The 17,923-nt window shown below is 42.5% G+C and overlaps 1 protein-coding gene across 1 annotated transcript; it reads left to right on the top strand.

The window, feature by feature from the left end:
• The first annotated feature begins 273 nt into the window (after positions 1 to 273).
• On the top strand, positions 274 to 16,433 carry LOC105023488 (acidic amino acid decarboxylase GADL1). The gene is made up of 14 exons (XM_010892726.3): positions 274 to 423; positions 4,792 to 4,976; positions 5,215 to 5,341; positions 6,550 to 6,640; positions 7,202 to 7,311; positions 7,627 to 7,742; positions 8,270 to 8,349; positions 9,168 to 9,222; positions 10,548 to 10,664; positions 10,920 to 10,984; positions 11,114 to 11,195; positions 12,007 to 12,206; positions 14,283 to 14,424; positions 15,380 to 16,433. The coding sequence occupies exons 1-14, from the start codon at positions 393 to 395 to the stop codon at positions 15,551 to 15,553; spliced, it is 1,575 nt and encodes a 524-aa protein (XP_010891028.1). The 5' UTR covers positions 274 to 392; the 3' UTR covers positions 15,554 to 16,433.
• The last annotated feature ends 1,490 nt before the right edge of the window (positions 16,434 to 17,923 follow it).

Below are 17,923 nucleotides of genomic sequence, written 5' to 3'. Positions count from 1 at the left end.
CAGTCTTCTGGTCTTAAGTGTAAAGTATAAGCACTTATTCCCATACGCATCACGGTCGACTGGGGTACAATATATTGTAAAACAGCGCCCCTACACGGCGGACGCAGGTTAGTGTAGACTTGCCGTACGAGTGAAAGAGTGAGCGATGGTTTAATTCTTGATTCTTCTAGACACTTCACAGTAGCCAGTATTCTTCCATGACGACCGGGAAGCTCGCCAAGAGGAAAACGACTCGCTTAGCCCCGACCACATGGCCATGACGTCACCATGTTAAATACATTATTGGTCTATAAAGGAGACATTCTGGTGCATCTTCGAACGTTATACTTTTTTTGTGAAATAAAAAAAGCAGTTAAAGTTCAGACAAATCAAAACTATAACATAAATGAACAATGGCGCCGACAAATAATAGTCATACTAACGGTACGTACTTTAATTTTTTTCTTGAGTTATTACATATTTTTGAGCTAATGCATGATTGTTTAATTGTTTAGCAAATATGGGTTTATTGTCACTATAACGTTGAATTTAATGGTTGCCGTCCTTTCACAATAAAATAAAATATTGATGAATAGAACTTATTGAGTTCTCATGGAGATGGACTGTGATCCAAACCCTCCTCGTCGCAAGGTTTATCTCCGCAGACTGCCATAATGGACAGTGTAAAACTCACTAGGGAATCGTTTATAATTGCATTGCGAATTTAATTAAGGCTTCTTATTGGATTCATACGTGGGTTTTAAAGCAAACGCACCAGTAACCAGAATGTCAAATGAATAGACTCATTTGTTAGGGATAAACATATATAAAGAAAGGCAGTAGTTGGAAGGTTTCACTAAAGTGTCTCATGTGGGCATCGTTCCATGATGCGGGTCATAGAGTGCAACAGTCTTCTGATCTTCGCCTTGCTAACTTAATTTAACTTCAGGCGAACATTTGGCCGGTTAACTATGCATACACTAAATATAACACTGAAACATTGCCTTTGCACGTTTTATTGCCTATTTAAATACCCCACAACAAAATGTGCCACCATTGCGTCATTCTGGGGTGTGCCATATCGTACACTCCCTTGGACCAGAACCCTACGATCAAGTGCACTACAGGAAGTATTCTGCAATTTAATCCGCACACAAGTAAACTGCTTAGACAGGGACGAGTGTTGGTCATTCCTGAACACCCTTTAGCCAACCAGAGCTGCCAATGAAATAAGGGTTAGGTTACAGCATGCGTTGAAACAAAAAATAAAAAAGATAGAGTTACAGTATTCCAGTTACCCCCAGCAAACTGTGCATCCCAAAGACGTCCAGTGGCCTGCGACACGACACAACCGCCTGACGTTACCAAGGACGTCCTAACAAATCATTGTTGCCAGCAATAACTGTTGGCTGTTCAGAGGATAGCCACCTGAATGATAGCTGGTTGGGACATTTAGGCTTTACAGGAAGTGTGACGTAGGCAAATAATCATCGCACGATAATAACAGTTAATAACATTAACTCAAGATGGAGGTTCTAGAACTCCTGTAACTTCTTGTGCTGTCTGGTTGGCATGACAACAACCATATGTGTTAGCAATACTTCACAAACTGGAACAGGACCTGGAACTGGTCTAATTCAAGACCATATCTGGAACCTGCTCAAACGGGGACCAGAACTTAAACCTGCCTATATTGGGATCTAAACTGGAATCTGACTGAACTGGGATCAGAACTGTAATCTGGCTAAATGGGGACCAGATCTGGAACCTGACTAAATTGGGTGTGGATCTGGATCCAAGTTCTCTGACCTGTAGATATATGTCACCTGATCTGAACCAGAGGCCCCTTGAGTCTGCTATATGTGTATTAAAGAACTCTTCGTCCTCAGATGAGTTGAAAAATAACAATTGTTAATGTGCAAGTTCAAATGTGCCAAACAGCGCACTTTCCAGGAAAGCTCTTGAGAAATGATCATGTTTTGATATGAATTGTCCACAAATAAGGACTCCAAAACTCTTGGACAAAGTAGGACAGGGCCCTGAGGTGTCACAGCCTCGCCATACAGCTGCGTCATTGTGGACAGGCGTTTTAATCCCTGTTGCAGCATATTCACCACCCTGTGCATCAGGAGTTCAGCAAAGAGCGATGTGCATCAGGAGTGCATCAGGAGTTCAGCAAAAACTCAACGCCAGGTGCTTGGGTGGGATGTTCGATAACACTGCCTTGTCTCGTTGCATTACAGCGACTGATTTGGATAGGTCAGGTACCCTGCCCTGATTTGGGTAGGTCAGGTACCCTGCCCTGATTCGGGTAGGTCAGGTATCCTGCCCTGATTCGGGTAGGTCAGGCACCCTGCCTTGGTTTCGGGTAGGTTTAGGCATCCTGCCCTGATTCGGGTAGGTCAGGCACCCTTAAGCACAGTTGTAGATGTTGGCTGGGGATGTCCTCCCAGAATGGGCAGTGTGACAAGAAACAGAATGGCTTGGACATGTGCGAGATGTGCAGGACATGTTGATATTTGACCATAACCCAGGAGTGTTGGGGAACCCCTGGTGGGTATTTCAGAAAGCGAGGTTAAGCGAAAACCTAAGAGTTAGTTGACTCAGAGTTGATGGAAACTCTGGGTTTACGGTTTCAAAGAGCCAGTTCAGCGGTTCTCTGAGTCAGTTGCTACGGCAACATACTCTGTGAAGGTAACCTGCTCGCTAGCAGGTTTTATCCAACTAACCCTGAGTTTGTCCGGCTCTGAAACCTGCCATCTGAATGTGTCAGACAGGGCGTGTCCTTTTCTCGAAGAGCCAGTTGAAATTGAAGCACAAATACTCCACAGAAATCTCAGTCGGGAGAGAGTGATCTGACCCTGCTTGGATGATTTATCATTCCCTAATGATTATCTGTTTGAGCATTACCGTTTTTCTACACAATCGATCATTTATTTGAACAATAATCTCAGCTCTCATATCATTCCAGTTGACAAATCATGGACATGGTCTCAGTTCAGAACAAATTATTTGTGTTGCAGTTTTCTGTATAACATCAGTGATGCTGAGCATATGTCAAGGCAACTGCCTCTGTCGGGCTGTCAGAGAAGTGACTCTTGCACTGAAACGTTTTCTGTACACATGTAGTGTTCCCAAGTCACAGGCCCACAAAACACATCAAAAAATAATTCCACAGAGTTGCAGGTATCAGTCTAAGCACTAATCAGTTAATATTTTAGGGTTTCCAGGGGTGATTGGCTGTATAGATGGCACTCATACTCCTATCACAGCTCCTTCAGCAAATGAAGGAGATTATGTGAATAGGAAGTCTTTGCACAGCATTAATGTGCAGATAGGCCAACAAAGAATTGTACATTTTTTGAGAATTGCTGCCAAGTAAGTTTTGCATGGGTTGCACCTGCATAATTAGATGACCTCACTTGGTCCAGGAAAGCGAACTCGGTAGTGAAAACTGTCCAAAAGCAATTATAGTTCCTGAGGAGACTCAGTAAGTTTGTCATGTCTGTAAAAACTCTCACCAACCTCTAAAGGTGCTCCACTGAGAGCATCCTCTCAGGCTGCATTACTGCCTGGTACGGCAGTTGCTCCGCTGCAGACCACAAGTCCCTCCAGAGGGTGGTGAAGTCTGCAGAGCGCATCATCGGCTGCCATATTCACTCCGTGCAAGGCATCTACCATACACAATGCCTTAAGAAACCACGGAACATAATCAAAGACTACAGCCCCCCTGGCTATGGTCTGTTCACACTGTTGTCGTATGGTAGACACTACTGGAGCATCAGGACACACTTCCAGACACTTCCCTCAGGCCATAAGGCTCCTCAACCAGCAACACGATCCATGATCATATTGATCACACGGACATTTCAAATGCACTGATGTCTTTCCATGTACATTTAATGTACATTAGAATATTATTTTGTACGTAGCATTCATAGGCGTATTACACTCATATTATATTTATAATATTCAATACTTCTATCCATATTTCCCATCCTAGTCTCTTTAAAATTGCAGCTAGTTTACTTTGTTATGTATATTATTGCTATATTCTTGCTATTACACCCACCCACACACACACATTTTGTAAATGTTCAATGAGTGGAACACTGGAGATGTGACTTTTTTTCAGTTAATACTCACGCATTGTCTCGGGCAGAGATTTTCTGCCACGCTAGCTCACGTTCTTTTGCTGTTGCTACTGTTTTAAGCTTTTTTCTTGAATATATTCTCATATTCTGCATGTGCATTCATTTATATATCTAACTCTACTGGGGAGAAGTATGAGGTCTGATACCTTTTTCTCCTGTTGCCAAGATGAATCACGTTATCTGCGTTCCATTGATGAGGGCTTTTTTTCCCCTCGTGCATGTGCTTTGCTCATGGTTAACTTAACTCAGAGTTGACTGAACTAATTGGTACCACTTGTTCTGAAACCGTGAACTCTGAGTTGGACGGCTCCGAGTCAGTCAACCCAGAGCTGTGGTTCCACTCAGAGTATGTTGACCCTGCTTTCTGAAGTACAGTCCTGGTGCATTGCAGGACATGTTGATATTTGACCATAACACAGCGGTGTTGGGAACCTCCTGGTTTACGGGCCACATATCGGTCGTATTGTTCAGTGGTGTGGACTTCCTAATGGAATTCAGCCTGAGTTAAAATATCCAACGAGTGGAACTGGTAATCACCTGCATGCTGTTTTAAGAAAGACTACCAGGGAAGAGACCACCGCATTTATCTTAGACTACCTCCGAGGCTCTGTCTTGACCTGCGGACAGCAATAGAACTGAACCTGTTTCATGTTTCCAGAAACCTCAAGTAAGTCCTCCGCGAGCCCTGCAGAGCCAAAGGGAAAGCGACCCCCTGTGCTCGTGGACGGGGTGACTCTGAATGGCCCCACGCTGGACATCCGTGAAGCGGAGAGCTTCCTGAGGGACGCCATGCCCATCATAATGGAGGAGGCTGTCCGGAAGGCCACAGACGTAAAGGAGAAGGTGAACATCTGTTTTCCATTTCCCCGGTGATCCATGCAGTTTCAGCACCAGATACATTCAGTTGTACGATGTAGTTTCGGTTTCAAACTGTGAGAACACTTCCTGTAGACTTAAAGTACATATAGTACAGTACATGTCCTTTATTGATGATAATATTTCAGTATATTCCTACGTAGTTCATTAAACCACTGCATTGAGGGAAGGGGACCATCTTAAATGACTATATTACCTGTAACAGGTCTGTGAGTGGCGGTCTCCGGAGCAGCTCAAGGAGGTACTGGACCTGGAGCTGAGGGATGGAGGTGAGGCAAACCCAAAGATTCTGCAGCGCTGCCGGGATGCTATCCGATACAGTGTCAAGACCGGTGAGGACCCAGCTGAACACAAAGTCATACCCCCAGGCATCAGCCAAGCCTCTTAGGCCTTGGGGAAACCTAATAATATCAGATGTGTATGTAAAGTGTTTACATCAGATATTTTGGACATTTCACAATCAATCAAATAAATAAAAAACAGCCTTTTACTGATAAACAGCCTTAAATCCCAAAGAACAAGAAATTGAAGCACAGTGGCTAAGAGTTGGAACCTAGGTGGAGTTGTTTTGGCAGCAATGCCAGACACCATGTTTGGTGAAAACAAAACACTGCCTTTGAACTGAAGAACCGTAAAGAATGGAGCAATGGTGGCACCATGGTTTGAGGCTGCTTTGCTGACTTAGAGCCTGGTCTACCTGTCATCATTGAGCCAACCTTGAATTCGGAATTGTAACAGATAACTCTTCAAAACCAGATAAATCTTCAAAAAGCTGAAGCTGAACTAAATTTGAACATGTAACAAGGAAATTATCGAAAACAAACAAGCACATCTACAGCAGAATAACTCCAAAAGAAGAGATGTGGAGTGTTGTGGAATTAGCCAAATCAAAGCTCAGATTTCAATCTTATTGAAATGTTTTGGGAGGAATTGAAGCAGCCATGCATACAAAAAAGCCCTTGTTGAAGAAGATGTAAGTGGGCAAGAGTTTGTCCCAGTCGATGTAAGAAACGGACTCACAGTTACAAGAAACAGATACATTATTTTATATCAGCGAAAGTCGGCAACAGCAGCTATTGAGCTATGGGTGTACTTACCTTTTCCACACTATGAAATTGGATTTCTGTAGATTTTTATGAATTAATGATTGCAGAGAATAATCTTTGAGCGTAATTTGTTAAATTAGATTACCTTTATCTGTCAACAGTGTTGTAGCCTAGTGATGATTACACATCCATGTCCAAATATGTAATGAAAAAGACAACTTTCCAGGAGGTGTACTTATTCACATGACTGCACATACAAAAAATAACATTGGAATTGTTTTTTTCATATAAACAAATGAAGCCTTGAAACGGTAGGAATAGAATCTTCTATAAGGTTAGAATTATGGATGCAAAGTTCTTGCTTATTTTCCACGTATTCCGGGAATCTTCTAACAGGGATTTCTGGTAAAACAACGGGGACATTTTGGGAGGGCTACCAGAATTGTGCTGCCCTGGACCAGATTGCATATAACCATGTGTGCTTCTATGTGCAGGTCATCCGCGTTTCTTCAACCAGCTTTACGCGGGCCTTGATCCTTACTCCCTAGTTGGACGCTTCATCACAGAAGCTCTGAACCCCAGTCTGTGAGTGATACATCCCAACTTCAACCTACCACCACAACACCCATCATCCTTTTATCAACCCAACATCCATCATACCTTCAACCTACCAACACAACACCCATCATCCTTTTATCAACCCAACATCCATCCCAACTTCAACCTACCAGCCCAAACATCCCTCTTCCCTTCATCCTACCAAGACAAACATCCATCTTCCCCTTCATTCTACCAAACCAAACATCCATTGTACCTTCAAACTACCAGCCCAAACATCCATCTTCCCTTCATCCTACCAGCCCAAACATCCATCTTCCCTTTACTCTACCAACCCAAACATCCATCTTCTCTTCATCCTACCAACCCAACATCCATTGTAACCTCATCCTATTAACCCAAATATCCATCTTCCCTTCATCCTACCAGCCCAAACATATATCTTCTCTTCATCCTACCAGCCCAACATCCATTGTACCTTGGATAGTAATGTCTTAGATACTGCTTCATTATTAATTGGATAATAATATGCTTTGCACAGGAGTGTCCAGTCGAGTCAGTGACTAGACATGTTATTTGGCTTTTCAGCTATACATATGAAGTAGCTCCAGTGTTCATACTGACAGAGGAGGCAGTGCTGAAGAAGATGATAGAGATCATTGGTTGGACAGAAGGAGGGGACGGCCTATTCAGTCCAGGTATGGTATCCCTAAATACTACAACAACTACTATTACTACTACTACTATCACCACTACTTCTACAACTACCACTATCACCACTGCTAGTACTACTATTATCACCACAACTACTACAACTTCTACTATCACCACTACTACTACAATCACTACTACAATTACTACTATTAGTACTACTACTACTACTACTGCTTCTTCTTTTGCTCCTCCTCCTTTGTTGTTGTTTTTTTCTTCTTTGTTCTTCTTCCGTTTCAGTTCTCCTCCACGGCAAACGGGATACAGTGTTGATAGGTTATCCTGGTGTGTGTATTTTCCAGGTGGCTCTGTGTCCAACATGTACGCTGTGAACGTGGCCCGGTACCAGCGCTGTCCAAATGTCAAGGAGCTGGGTCTGTCGGCCATGCCTAGACTGGTCATGTTTACGTCTGAGGAGGTGGGCACGCACGCACACACACACAAACAGACACACTCTGTTTGCGACACCCACTGCAAGGTAGACAGTGATGCTGCGCTGTTTGGTTGGTAAGCCTTGGTAATATAAGCCTTGGTAATATAGCTGCAGAAGGATTGTATTCACAAACACTACCTGTTTCCTAGTTCATATTAGCAGTCTGTGTTTGCTAAATCTACTGATAGTAGAAGTGTGTGTCTGGTGAGCTCCCTAACATGATTATGATCCTGATAATGTAGTACATTAACATGTGTAACATTTACACAAATTTCATTATCAGGCAGGGAGGTTCTACCCTTACCAGGCACGTATAACCCTTTCGTATGTGCAACGTTTCCACAATAAGTATCACTTAATCCGGTCCAAACCGTTCTTGCAGGAGATTCCCTTTCACTGGTTTAGTCCCAATTCGCACAATAACTTGATGCTCACTGTAAGTCTTAACACTGTCAGCTGGTTGTGTGGATTTGCCCTTCAATGACACCCTTCTTTCTTGTGGCTTTTTATAGTGTCATTACTCTGTTGCCAAAGCAGCCGCCTTCCTGGGAATTGGCACCAAGAATGTTTATGTGATCCGATCAGATAAGAGGTAGGCTGGCCAAGACTAGTGTTACACAGTTGCCCACACTCTAAAAAGAAATGGGCCCCGGAGGTTCCTTTTAGGGTTCTTCATTGAAACTGTGTAGGAACCCCTATCAGTTCTTCAAGGGGAAAATATAAACATTTATTTTAATGGCACTTCAAAGAACATTTTGATGAAGAACCTCCCTCAGTGGTCCACCTCAAAGGGTTCTCCCAAAGCTTCTTTGAAGAACCACGTGCAGTAGGAGGGGTTCTTGTTTTCAGCGTTTTCAGTTTCAATTTGAAGAGAACCCCTCTTTCTAAGGGTGTACGCTCTCCACACCAACACAACAAACACTTCTGTTGTCACTGAACACACTGAGCGGCAGACCGATGAGACCAGTGTAGATTGCCTCTGCGTTGTGTTTAGGACACACAGACAGCAAGAGGATCAAGGTTGGTCTAATTATGTTTGATTCTCTCTGATAAAAGAAACGACAACATACATTCATGAAATGGTGTCCTTCCCTAATGACGCAAACTTCTCTGTAAAATATAAATTTGCAACACAAAATGAAGGGACCTGAAGAATCAGACTAGCCCAATGATGACATTTAGAGTGGGTTGAAGTGGACCTATGATGAAAATTACAGGCCTCTCTCATCTTTTTAAGTGGGAGAACTTGCACAATTGGTGGCTGACTAAATACTTTTTTGCCCCACTGTAATTAAAATTAATTTTATCACTTGTTACACCGGCATCAACACACCAAACTCTGCCATGTCATGTATTTCTTTCTAATTTTCTTGTCCTTTGAAACTCTCCATCTTTGTATTTGTGTCGAAGAGGGAAGATGATACCAGCAGAGTTTGAGAAACAAGTACAGAGAGCCAAAGATGAGGTGAGTAGAACAACTGTGTAAGATGAGAGAGGGTTTAGTATGGGGTACAGAGGAAAGATGTGTAGGGTGAGAGAGGGTTTAGTATGGGGTACAGAGGAAAGATGTGTAGGATGAGAGAGGGTTTAGTATGGGGTACAGAGGAAAGATGTGTAGGATGAGAGAGGGTTTAGTATGGGGTACAGAGGAAAGATATGTAGGGTGAGAGAGGGTTTAGTATGGGGTACAGAGGAAAGATATGTAGGATGAGAGAGGGTTTAGTATGGGGTACAGAGGAAAGATGTGTAGGATGAGAGAGGGTTTAGTATGGGGTACAGAGGAAAGATGTGTAGGATGAGAGAGGGTTTAGTATGGGGTACAGAGGAAAGATGTGTAGGGTGAGAGAGGGTTTAGTATGGGGTACAGAGGAAAGATGTGTAGGATGAGAGAGGGTTTAGTATGGGGTAGAGAGGAAAGATGTGTAGGGTGAGAGAGGTTTTAGTATGGGGTACAGGGGAAAGATGTGTAGGATGAGAGAGGGTTTAGTATGGGGTACAGAGGAAAGATGTGTAGGATGAGAGAGGGTTTAGTATGGGGTACAGAGGAAAGATGTGTAGGATGAGAGGTGATTTATAGGTCATAGAACCTCTGTATCATGTTTTTTTAAATTATATTCAGACACAGAGAGACGTTTTGTTATATGGTGTTACGGAAACTTCTGGCATTACAGGTCAGAAGCAAGACCCTACTTAGGAAAAATGGTGCAGTTTTTCTCTAGATTACTGTCATCATCTTCTGAAGCTGTGTTAGTGATCAGGGTGTTGAAATAACATTTTCATGGTTGTCCTGGTGACCTGCCGTGATACTCACCAAGTTGCTAGGGCAACATGTGGAAACACAATTGGAAGTAGGGCAAGAAATACCAGCATGAGCCAGGTTGAATTGGAATTGCCCATAAATGCCTATGAAAACCAAGCTGTAGCAGCCAGAGTTTAGGAGGGACACTACACTCTACTCTTGAGACGGTGGAGAATGGAGAAACATCCAAAATGAAGGCTCAGATAAGAAATAATGAATTATTTAGACATACTGGCAAATGAACGCTTGCTTTATTCAAAGTGTACGTTTTGAATCTGTAGTGCTTTGTGCTTGAAGTTCTTTTATTTTGGTCAGGTCTTATTTGGGAATGAGATTATTAATCTCGACGAGACCGACCCAAAAAGGGCACGTTTTAATTAAAAAGCGGAAATACAAGGCGCTAATGTAGTGTGTTAGTGCCTAGGGTTGCCGGGGTAACACGATAACGCTGACGTCCTCTGTACCCCTGTCACTGTTGCTGTTGACGACAGGGAGCGCTGCCGTTCATGGTAAATGCTACAGCCGGAACCACCATTTTGGGGGCCTTTGACCCGCTGGAGGAGATCGCTGACATCTGTGAACGACACAGTCTGTGGATGCACGTGGATGTAAGCAGACTCAGACGCACATTCAATTGCTTCATTTATCAGCTCGTTTATTTTTCCTTCAGTCCATTTGTATATTGTGCATTTAATCGTTTTTTTTTTGTTTAATTATTTGACAGTTATGATGTCATACCTAATACCGGGTGGTCACTTATTCCACCGCTTTCAGCCAATCGGCATTCGGGATTTGAACGTCCCATTGTGTAATACCAATAACTGCACAAATGTTTTCCTCTCTGTTGTCTCCTCCTGCTGTAGGCTTGTTGGGGAGGAGCAGCTCTCATGTCGAATCAGCACAGACACCTGCTGAAGGGGATCCACAGGTGATCCTACAGGAGAAGGCAGCATTTCTCACGTCTGCACATCACGTGCTGTATCACGTGGTGCCTTTCCATAGGGCACGTGGAGCCACATTCACGGTAATAACACAGGTTTTTCCTCTCGTCTGTCAGGGCTGACTCAGTAGCCTGGAATCCTCATAAGATGCTATTGGCTGGGCTGCAGTGCTGTGCCTTCATGGTTAGAGGCCAAACGGTAATTATACTGGATCACTTTCGCAATAATGAACGCATCGTTTATTTGGAGAGCATGAATGAGTGATTGGTAGTTGTGAGTCTGCTATGTTGAGGGAGACAGCTGTTGCAGATTGTTACAGCCAGTTACTGTACTCTGTAAACATGAATTACACCCAGTTGCCGTATTCAATAAACATGAATTACAGCCAATTACTGTACTCTATAAACATTAATTACAGCCAGTTACTGTACTCCATTAACATATAATACAGCCAGTTACTATACTCTATAAACATTAATTACAGCCAGTTACTGTACTCCATTAACATATAATACAGCCAGTTACTGTACTCTATAAACATGAATTACAGCCAGTTACTGTACTCTATAAACATACAATACAGCCAGTTACTGTACTCTATAAACATGAATGACAGCCAGTTACTGTACTCTATAAACATACAATACAGCCGGTTACTGTACTCTATAAACATGAATGACAGCCAGTTACTGTACTCTATAAACATACAATATAACCAGTTACTGTACTCTATAAACATGAATTACAGCCAGTTACTGTATTATATAAACATACAATACAGCCAGTTACTGTACTCTTTAAACATGTGTTATAGACAGTTACTGTACTCTATGAACATGTATAACATGAGAGAGGGACGTCAACCTCCCATTTAACCTACCCATCCTATTTCTCTCCCCCAAAAATAATATTCCTGGTCTTTTTCCTCCTCCCTCTGTCCCCCTGTTCCTCGTTCCTCTGTGTCTTCCGCCTTTCACTCATTCTCTTTGTTTTCTATGTCCTGTTCCAGGATATTCTCCAGCGGTGTCACTCGGCCAACGCCTCCTACCTCTTCCAGCAGGATAAGTTCTATGACATCAGCTACGACACAGGGGACAAGTCCATCCAGTGCAGCCGCAAGCCGGACGCCTTCAAGTTCTGGCTGATGTGGAAAGCACTCGGCACCAAGGGTCTGGAGGAACGAGTAGACAGGGCCCTCGCTATGGCCAGGTCACTTCAACATGTCTATAATTTGGTTTTTTCTAAACGTAATAGCAGCCCTCGTCACTGTTTGGCCCCATCCAGGCAATCCGCACCACCATTGGGAGGCCACCCCAAAAGACCACAATGCCGCTATGCTAGTCGCCGCTACTCTACTCGCCGATCATTTGTTTGTGCTTTTTATGAACTGTTGGGTTCATTTGTGTGCCCGGTCTGGGCCACCAAAACCTTCAGGACTACACCCTTGTAGGACGTTTGTACATGGGCGTGTGGACCAGGACGAATACCAGCAGCCAGTGTTTGACCAGTCCAGTATGCCAACTGAGTTCTGTGGAAACTTCATGCGCACCTTTATGTGTCGAGGAAAAAAAAAAGAATAACACTTAGAGGACTGGCCTAATGTGTGAACCTCTGTGTGTGCTGTAGTCTTCACCTCAGTGGTGGCTATCTGCACTATAGCAACGGCTTAGCTCTCAGCCCTGTGCGACCCCTTGAACATGATCCGGGAGTATGCCTGAGTGACCTCTCTTAGACCGATGGGAGCTTTCTGTTCAGCTAACTGCCAAGTCCATCAGCTGTCCCTTAGAAACAAGACTGCCTTAACATTAGATCCCAGTGCAGGGGATTGATCATAAATTACACCTTGAACGATTCATATTGTTTCGTGGTGTTTTAAGCTGCCAGACCTGAAGTGCTTTTTCTCTGGCTGATGCAGAGTGAAGGACAGTTAATGGCTTGAATGCTGCCTGTTTCTGTCTTATGCTGCTCTCACGGTCTCCCTCAAAATTCCAGAGGCAGCTCAAGCTAGAAATAGACCACTGACATATAACAAAGGTGGCCATTCCTTTTGGAAGGCCACAAAGAATGCAGGCCTGTGGAGACTTCAGAGTAACACAGCGGTACATGTTGCTGCCTACGCTGTGACATTTTGGGCAGGGGTTTCAAATCCTGGTTACGACACAACAACAGTGCCTCCAGATGCCCCAACAAAGGGTGGCGATTAAAAAGAGGAAGATGTGAAGAAAAAAAAGAATGCATATCTACTTGAACACCACTAATTCTAGCCAGTCTTGATCGGCTGAATGAGCTTTGTAGCTGTCCAGAGAGTGAGCCACCTCTACACTTTAGCACCTATTCTCAGCTGAGGGTCAGTTGGGACCAAGATAGGGGTCCATACGACACGGCAGGAAATGTGGCCAGGCTATTTTCAAACGATGCTGGAGCTGATAGCCGTGCTCAGTTTCACCTCCTGCTCACTCAACTCCATTCATGTGTGATACATTTTAGTGTTTATGGCTTCTTCACGTTCAGCCAACTAGGCTACTGAGTGCTGGACCGGGGTTCCTGTCTGGCTAACGGAACTCCTTAGTCCGGCCTAACACCCTGCCACACACGCTAGTTTTCTCTCTGAAGGGAGTCTGTGCCTGGACACCTCCCGAAGGTCTACACAGCTGTGAATCCATGGGTTGCGTCTGACTGGTTCCACAAAACGATGGGCTGAGCATGAGCGATGGCAAACGTGGGCAAAGAGAGATTTGAAAATGTGCCGGTGGTTTTAAAGCTTGTGTCCTGTGTAACCCGGTTGGTAAAGCACTGCGCTGGCGAGGTCCTTGCTGTGGATTTGATTCCCACGGAGGGCCAGAACAAAAAAACAAAAAAATTAATAAAAGATCCACTCACTAATGTAAGTAGCTCCGGATAGGCTTGCCTGCTAAATTGCCCTCAAAACTCTGGTTAGAGATGATCCAATTGCTGATGACATTGTTTTGTACAACACCCCTTGATTTTGATGCTACCTAAACAAATGTAGCTAACGGTAACGATGCTAATGGTAAAGCACTGTAATGTTTCCATTTCAGTAATCAGGAAACTGGTGTTCTCCTTCTGCCCTCTAGTGGCGTTCTAGAGAATCGCAGGAAGATACTGTAGATAGACACTGTGGAGCAGGACTACTGTTTTGCACCGACAAGACACAATGCAGACTTGCACTGGTTACAAAAGGCCATGTAAATATATAGATTAATACTGGTTGTGGAAAGGATTTGTTTGACACGTCCACCGTCTTTATCTTATTGCCTTTGTCAGGTATCTTGCAGAGGAGATCAAGAAGAGAGAGGGATTCCGTCTTGTCATGGAGCCTGAGTATGCCAACGTCTGTTTCTGGTACATTCCACCCAGTCTGAGGAGCACTCCGGAGGGACCGGAGTTTTGGAAGAGGGTCCATGCAGTAAGAATCTTTCATCAGTGGCGTTGTTAGGCCTGGACCTCAAGGGATTCGGTCTTGGATCTTTTTGTTGGATCTAGCTTGTTTGATATTTAAAAAATAATAATGTATTTCACAACTTTTAGAATTATAAAATAATTCCCGAGATTGTTTTTGCACCCCTGTGTTCCCGAAGAAATACGAACTTGACGATTCATGTAGCCTTACTGAACATGGCAGACATGCTTTGATGGTGCAGCTTTGATACAGAAGTTGGACTCAAGTTACACCACCAGTATCTAATGAAGAGGCACCAACAGAGAAATTCTAGACTAACTTTTATGAGCCCTGAACAGCAGCCTACAGAAATGACTTCCCCATTTCAATGTAGACAGCTAAGTTTCTTGGGATTTAAGTGTTTAAAAGACCCACACAACCAGCTATTGCAAATATAACGAGCTTGTTGATTAAATGGGATTCCCGGATGCATTGTATGGAACTGCTGAAGATGCCAAAATTAAAATACTAAGTTGATCATGATACCAAACGTAATAGACTAAATTGATTATGATGCCAAACGTAAAATAATAAGTTGATTATGATGCAAAACTTAAAATGCTAAGTGGACTGATTTTAATGTTGTCCTATTCTTGTGAAGTGTTTTGCTATGACAAACCCAGGACATTTGGGTTGAAGTGCCCTGTAACTGAGTATCTGCCCCTGGTGTTGGTGCTTGCAGCTCTGTCAGAAGTACTGTGGACAATTACAGAACCTATTCCAGTCAACGACTGCTTTTAACATGACAGGACTCAGTCAATCAATGGGGACAGTATTGTCAGAGGGGGGTGGGGGCGAGGTCATAGAGATTAATAGAGACATACAAACATAAATAGAGACAAATAAAGACATTTTGGAAGTAAGATTTCACTCTGATCCCTCCTGTATTTGTAACAGCGCATCTACTCCTCCCCAACCCCAGGTGGCGCCAGTGGTTAAGGAGCGTATGATGAAGAAAGGGTCAATGCTGGTGGGTTACCAACCACACGGAGACAAGGTGAACTTCTTCAGACAGATCATCATTAGCCCCCAGGTCAGCAGAGAAGACATGGACTTCCTGCTGGATGAGATAAACACCCTGGGAAAGGACTTATGATCCCACTGTCCTCTTGCACTTTTTTTGACCTGAGGCCCCCTGTATGAGGCCTGGTTATAAAGTAGGACCCTAAAAAGGGATTAGTGTGTCATTTTGAACAAAACCCATGGGTCTTTGCTTCATTTCTCACAAAACAGGATGTCGTTTGGGATGTTTTGTATTATTTTGTGTTCACAGAACATAACCTAGGTGTTCTAGAGCATGTAATTCTTCCACTGCCTGGCCCTTCTATAGTGTTCAAGTGTTCTAGATCATGGACAGTCGCCTACATTGGAGGTTTGATGTATTTGATCTCTTTACTGGAACCAATTTCAGATCACTCGAAAAGCCACAAGGAATTGTTCTTTAAATGTTTATCTGCTTTTGTGACCAATTTTGCTGTTACTGTTGTATGTTATGCAACGCTCAGCTGAAATATAATCTAAAATATTATTTTCAGGAGATACACACACTGTCTATATGGTACATAGAGTTATATCATTTCAAGAGATTCATTCAGTATATCAGCTCTAGAGATGTATTATTATAATGACAGAGATTCTATCTATTTATTAACATGCTATTGTTATGATTGTCTCTTATGAAGAATTGCATTGCACATGTAATCACTTTAATCATTTTAAAATCTGTTTTAAAATGTAGTAAACTGGATACTGTGGGTCCACTTAAAGAAATCAGATGCCGACTGATAAAGGGCTTTATTACTCGTTTTAAAATGACTGCAAGGGGCCGTTATTTAGTAGCCAAGACAAGTCTTATGATACATCATAGTGTATTGTACTAGTCTGCTTAACATAAATTGTTCTTTAGCTTGACATCAAAGAGAATGCTGCTTACTTATACATTAAGTTATTATAATAATACATCATGATATTCCTAACATAGGATTCTGTATTCCTTTATTGTTTTGTTTTCACAATCAGAATTCTTTGTTTGTGTTATTTTGTAGATTGGTCGCACCAATGCGGTTTCACTGTGAAGGATTTATTTACTTTATCTTTGTAAATGAAACCCCTTGTTTACTGAATCACACTGTTATTGACAGGGCCTTTCTTAGTTTTTCTTCCTCTTTCATCGATTAGCCAGAATATACCAGATATTCATAGAAATGAACTGTATATAGAGATGCAGTATACCCCTATAGAGATACAGTGGACCCCAAAATGATTGGTCCCTTGCCTAGCTTGAAAGTCTACAGAAAATGTCATTGTTGTTGATGAAGTTATAAGTTAAGTTCAGATTTTAATGGAAATTGTTCAAAGAAAAAATGAATTCCTAATCAATAGATACTTTTTCTGAAAAACATTTCACAGTTATTTGTACCCTTTCATTTGTACCCAGTGCAATGGGTCCAATAAGCTACAACTGTGTCCATAACAGTGCTACTGATAACAAATTAGCGATGTTGACATCTTGGCTCAGATAGCGTAGTGACACAGAATATAATGTCTGTTCCAGGTAGGCTATATGTGGCTCTCCCAGCTGACAGATAAGGAAAGGTGCAGCATTGTGAGAAAAGGAAGGTAATGAATGCACTTGATCATGATTAAGCCACTGTACACTTGAACAAAATGGCTAAATGCTTTGTGCCTCACTGTAGTCATAGCTTTTAAGGCAGTATAATTCAGATAGTTATTTTTAAACTAGTTGATTTACTTTACTGAAAGGAGCAGCAATGCAAGTGTCTTTGGAAGTGGCAGTTCCATTTAATAATACAGAAAGGTATGTTCAAAATGTTGCAGGTATGGCTTTAATAAGGACAATAAGGTAGAAAATAGATGATGTTAGGCCCTCAACCAGACCGTCTAGGGCCCTCAAATCACTAAAACCACCTCTGAGGGTACGGAGATGTCCATTGCCAAATTTTCCTCAGTTAATGGTGAGATTTCTTACAGTGGGTATAGAAAAGAATCACCCCCTTTAAAATAATCACATTTTGTTGCTCTGCTGCCTGAAATGAAGACAGACACAGTTTTTGTTTTTAAGTTTTGCTGTGTGCTTTGGGTCATTATCATGTTGGAAGGTAAATCTTCTTCCCATTGACAACTTCCTGGCAGAGAACAGCAGATTTTCCTCAAGAATTTGACAGTATTTTGCCCCATCCATTTTTCCTTCTATCCTGACAAGTGCTCCAGTCCCTGCTGCAGAGAAACAACCCTTTGTGTTTTGTGGCTTTGTGTGCTATTGAGAAAGTGATTAACTACACCTGGTTGAGTTTACAAGTAATTTTTAGGAGGGGGGTGATTATTTTTCCAACTCAGTGATTCAGTTTTTTTAATTTGTAATTTTTTTTTTCCTGACAAGTTTGCTATTATATCTTTCACTTGGATGTTATAAGTTGTGAATACAGCTGAATAAAACAAAAATAGT

The sequence above is a fragment of the Esox lucius genome, chromosome 16 (genome assembly GCF_011004845.1).
Source record: "Esox lucius isolate fEsoLuc1 chromosome 16, fEsoLuc1.pri, whole genome shotgun sequence".
Classification (NCBI taxonomy): domain Eukaryota; kingdom Metazoa; phylum Chordata; class Actinopteri; order Esociformes; family Esocidae; genus Esox; species Esox lucius.
The sequence above is the reverse complement of the archived record's forward strand: the minus strand, read 5'-3'. Positions and strand labels throughout refer to the sequence as shown.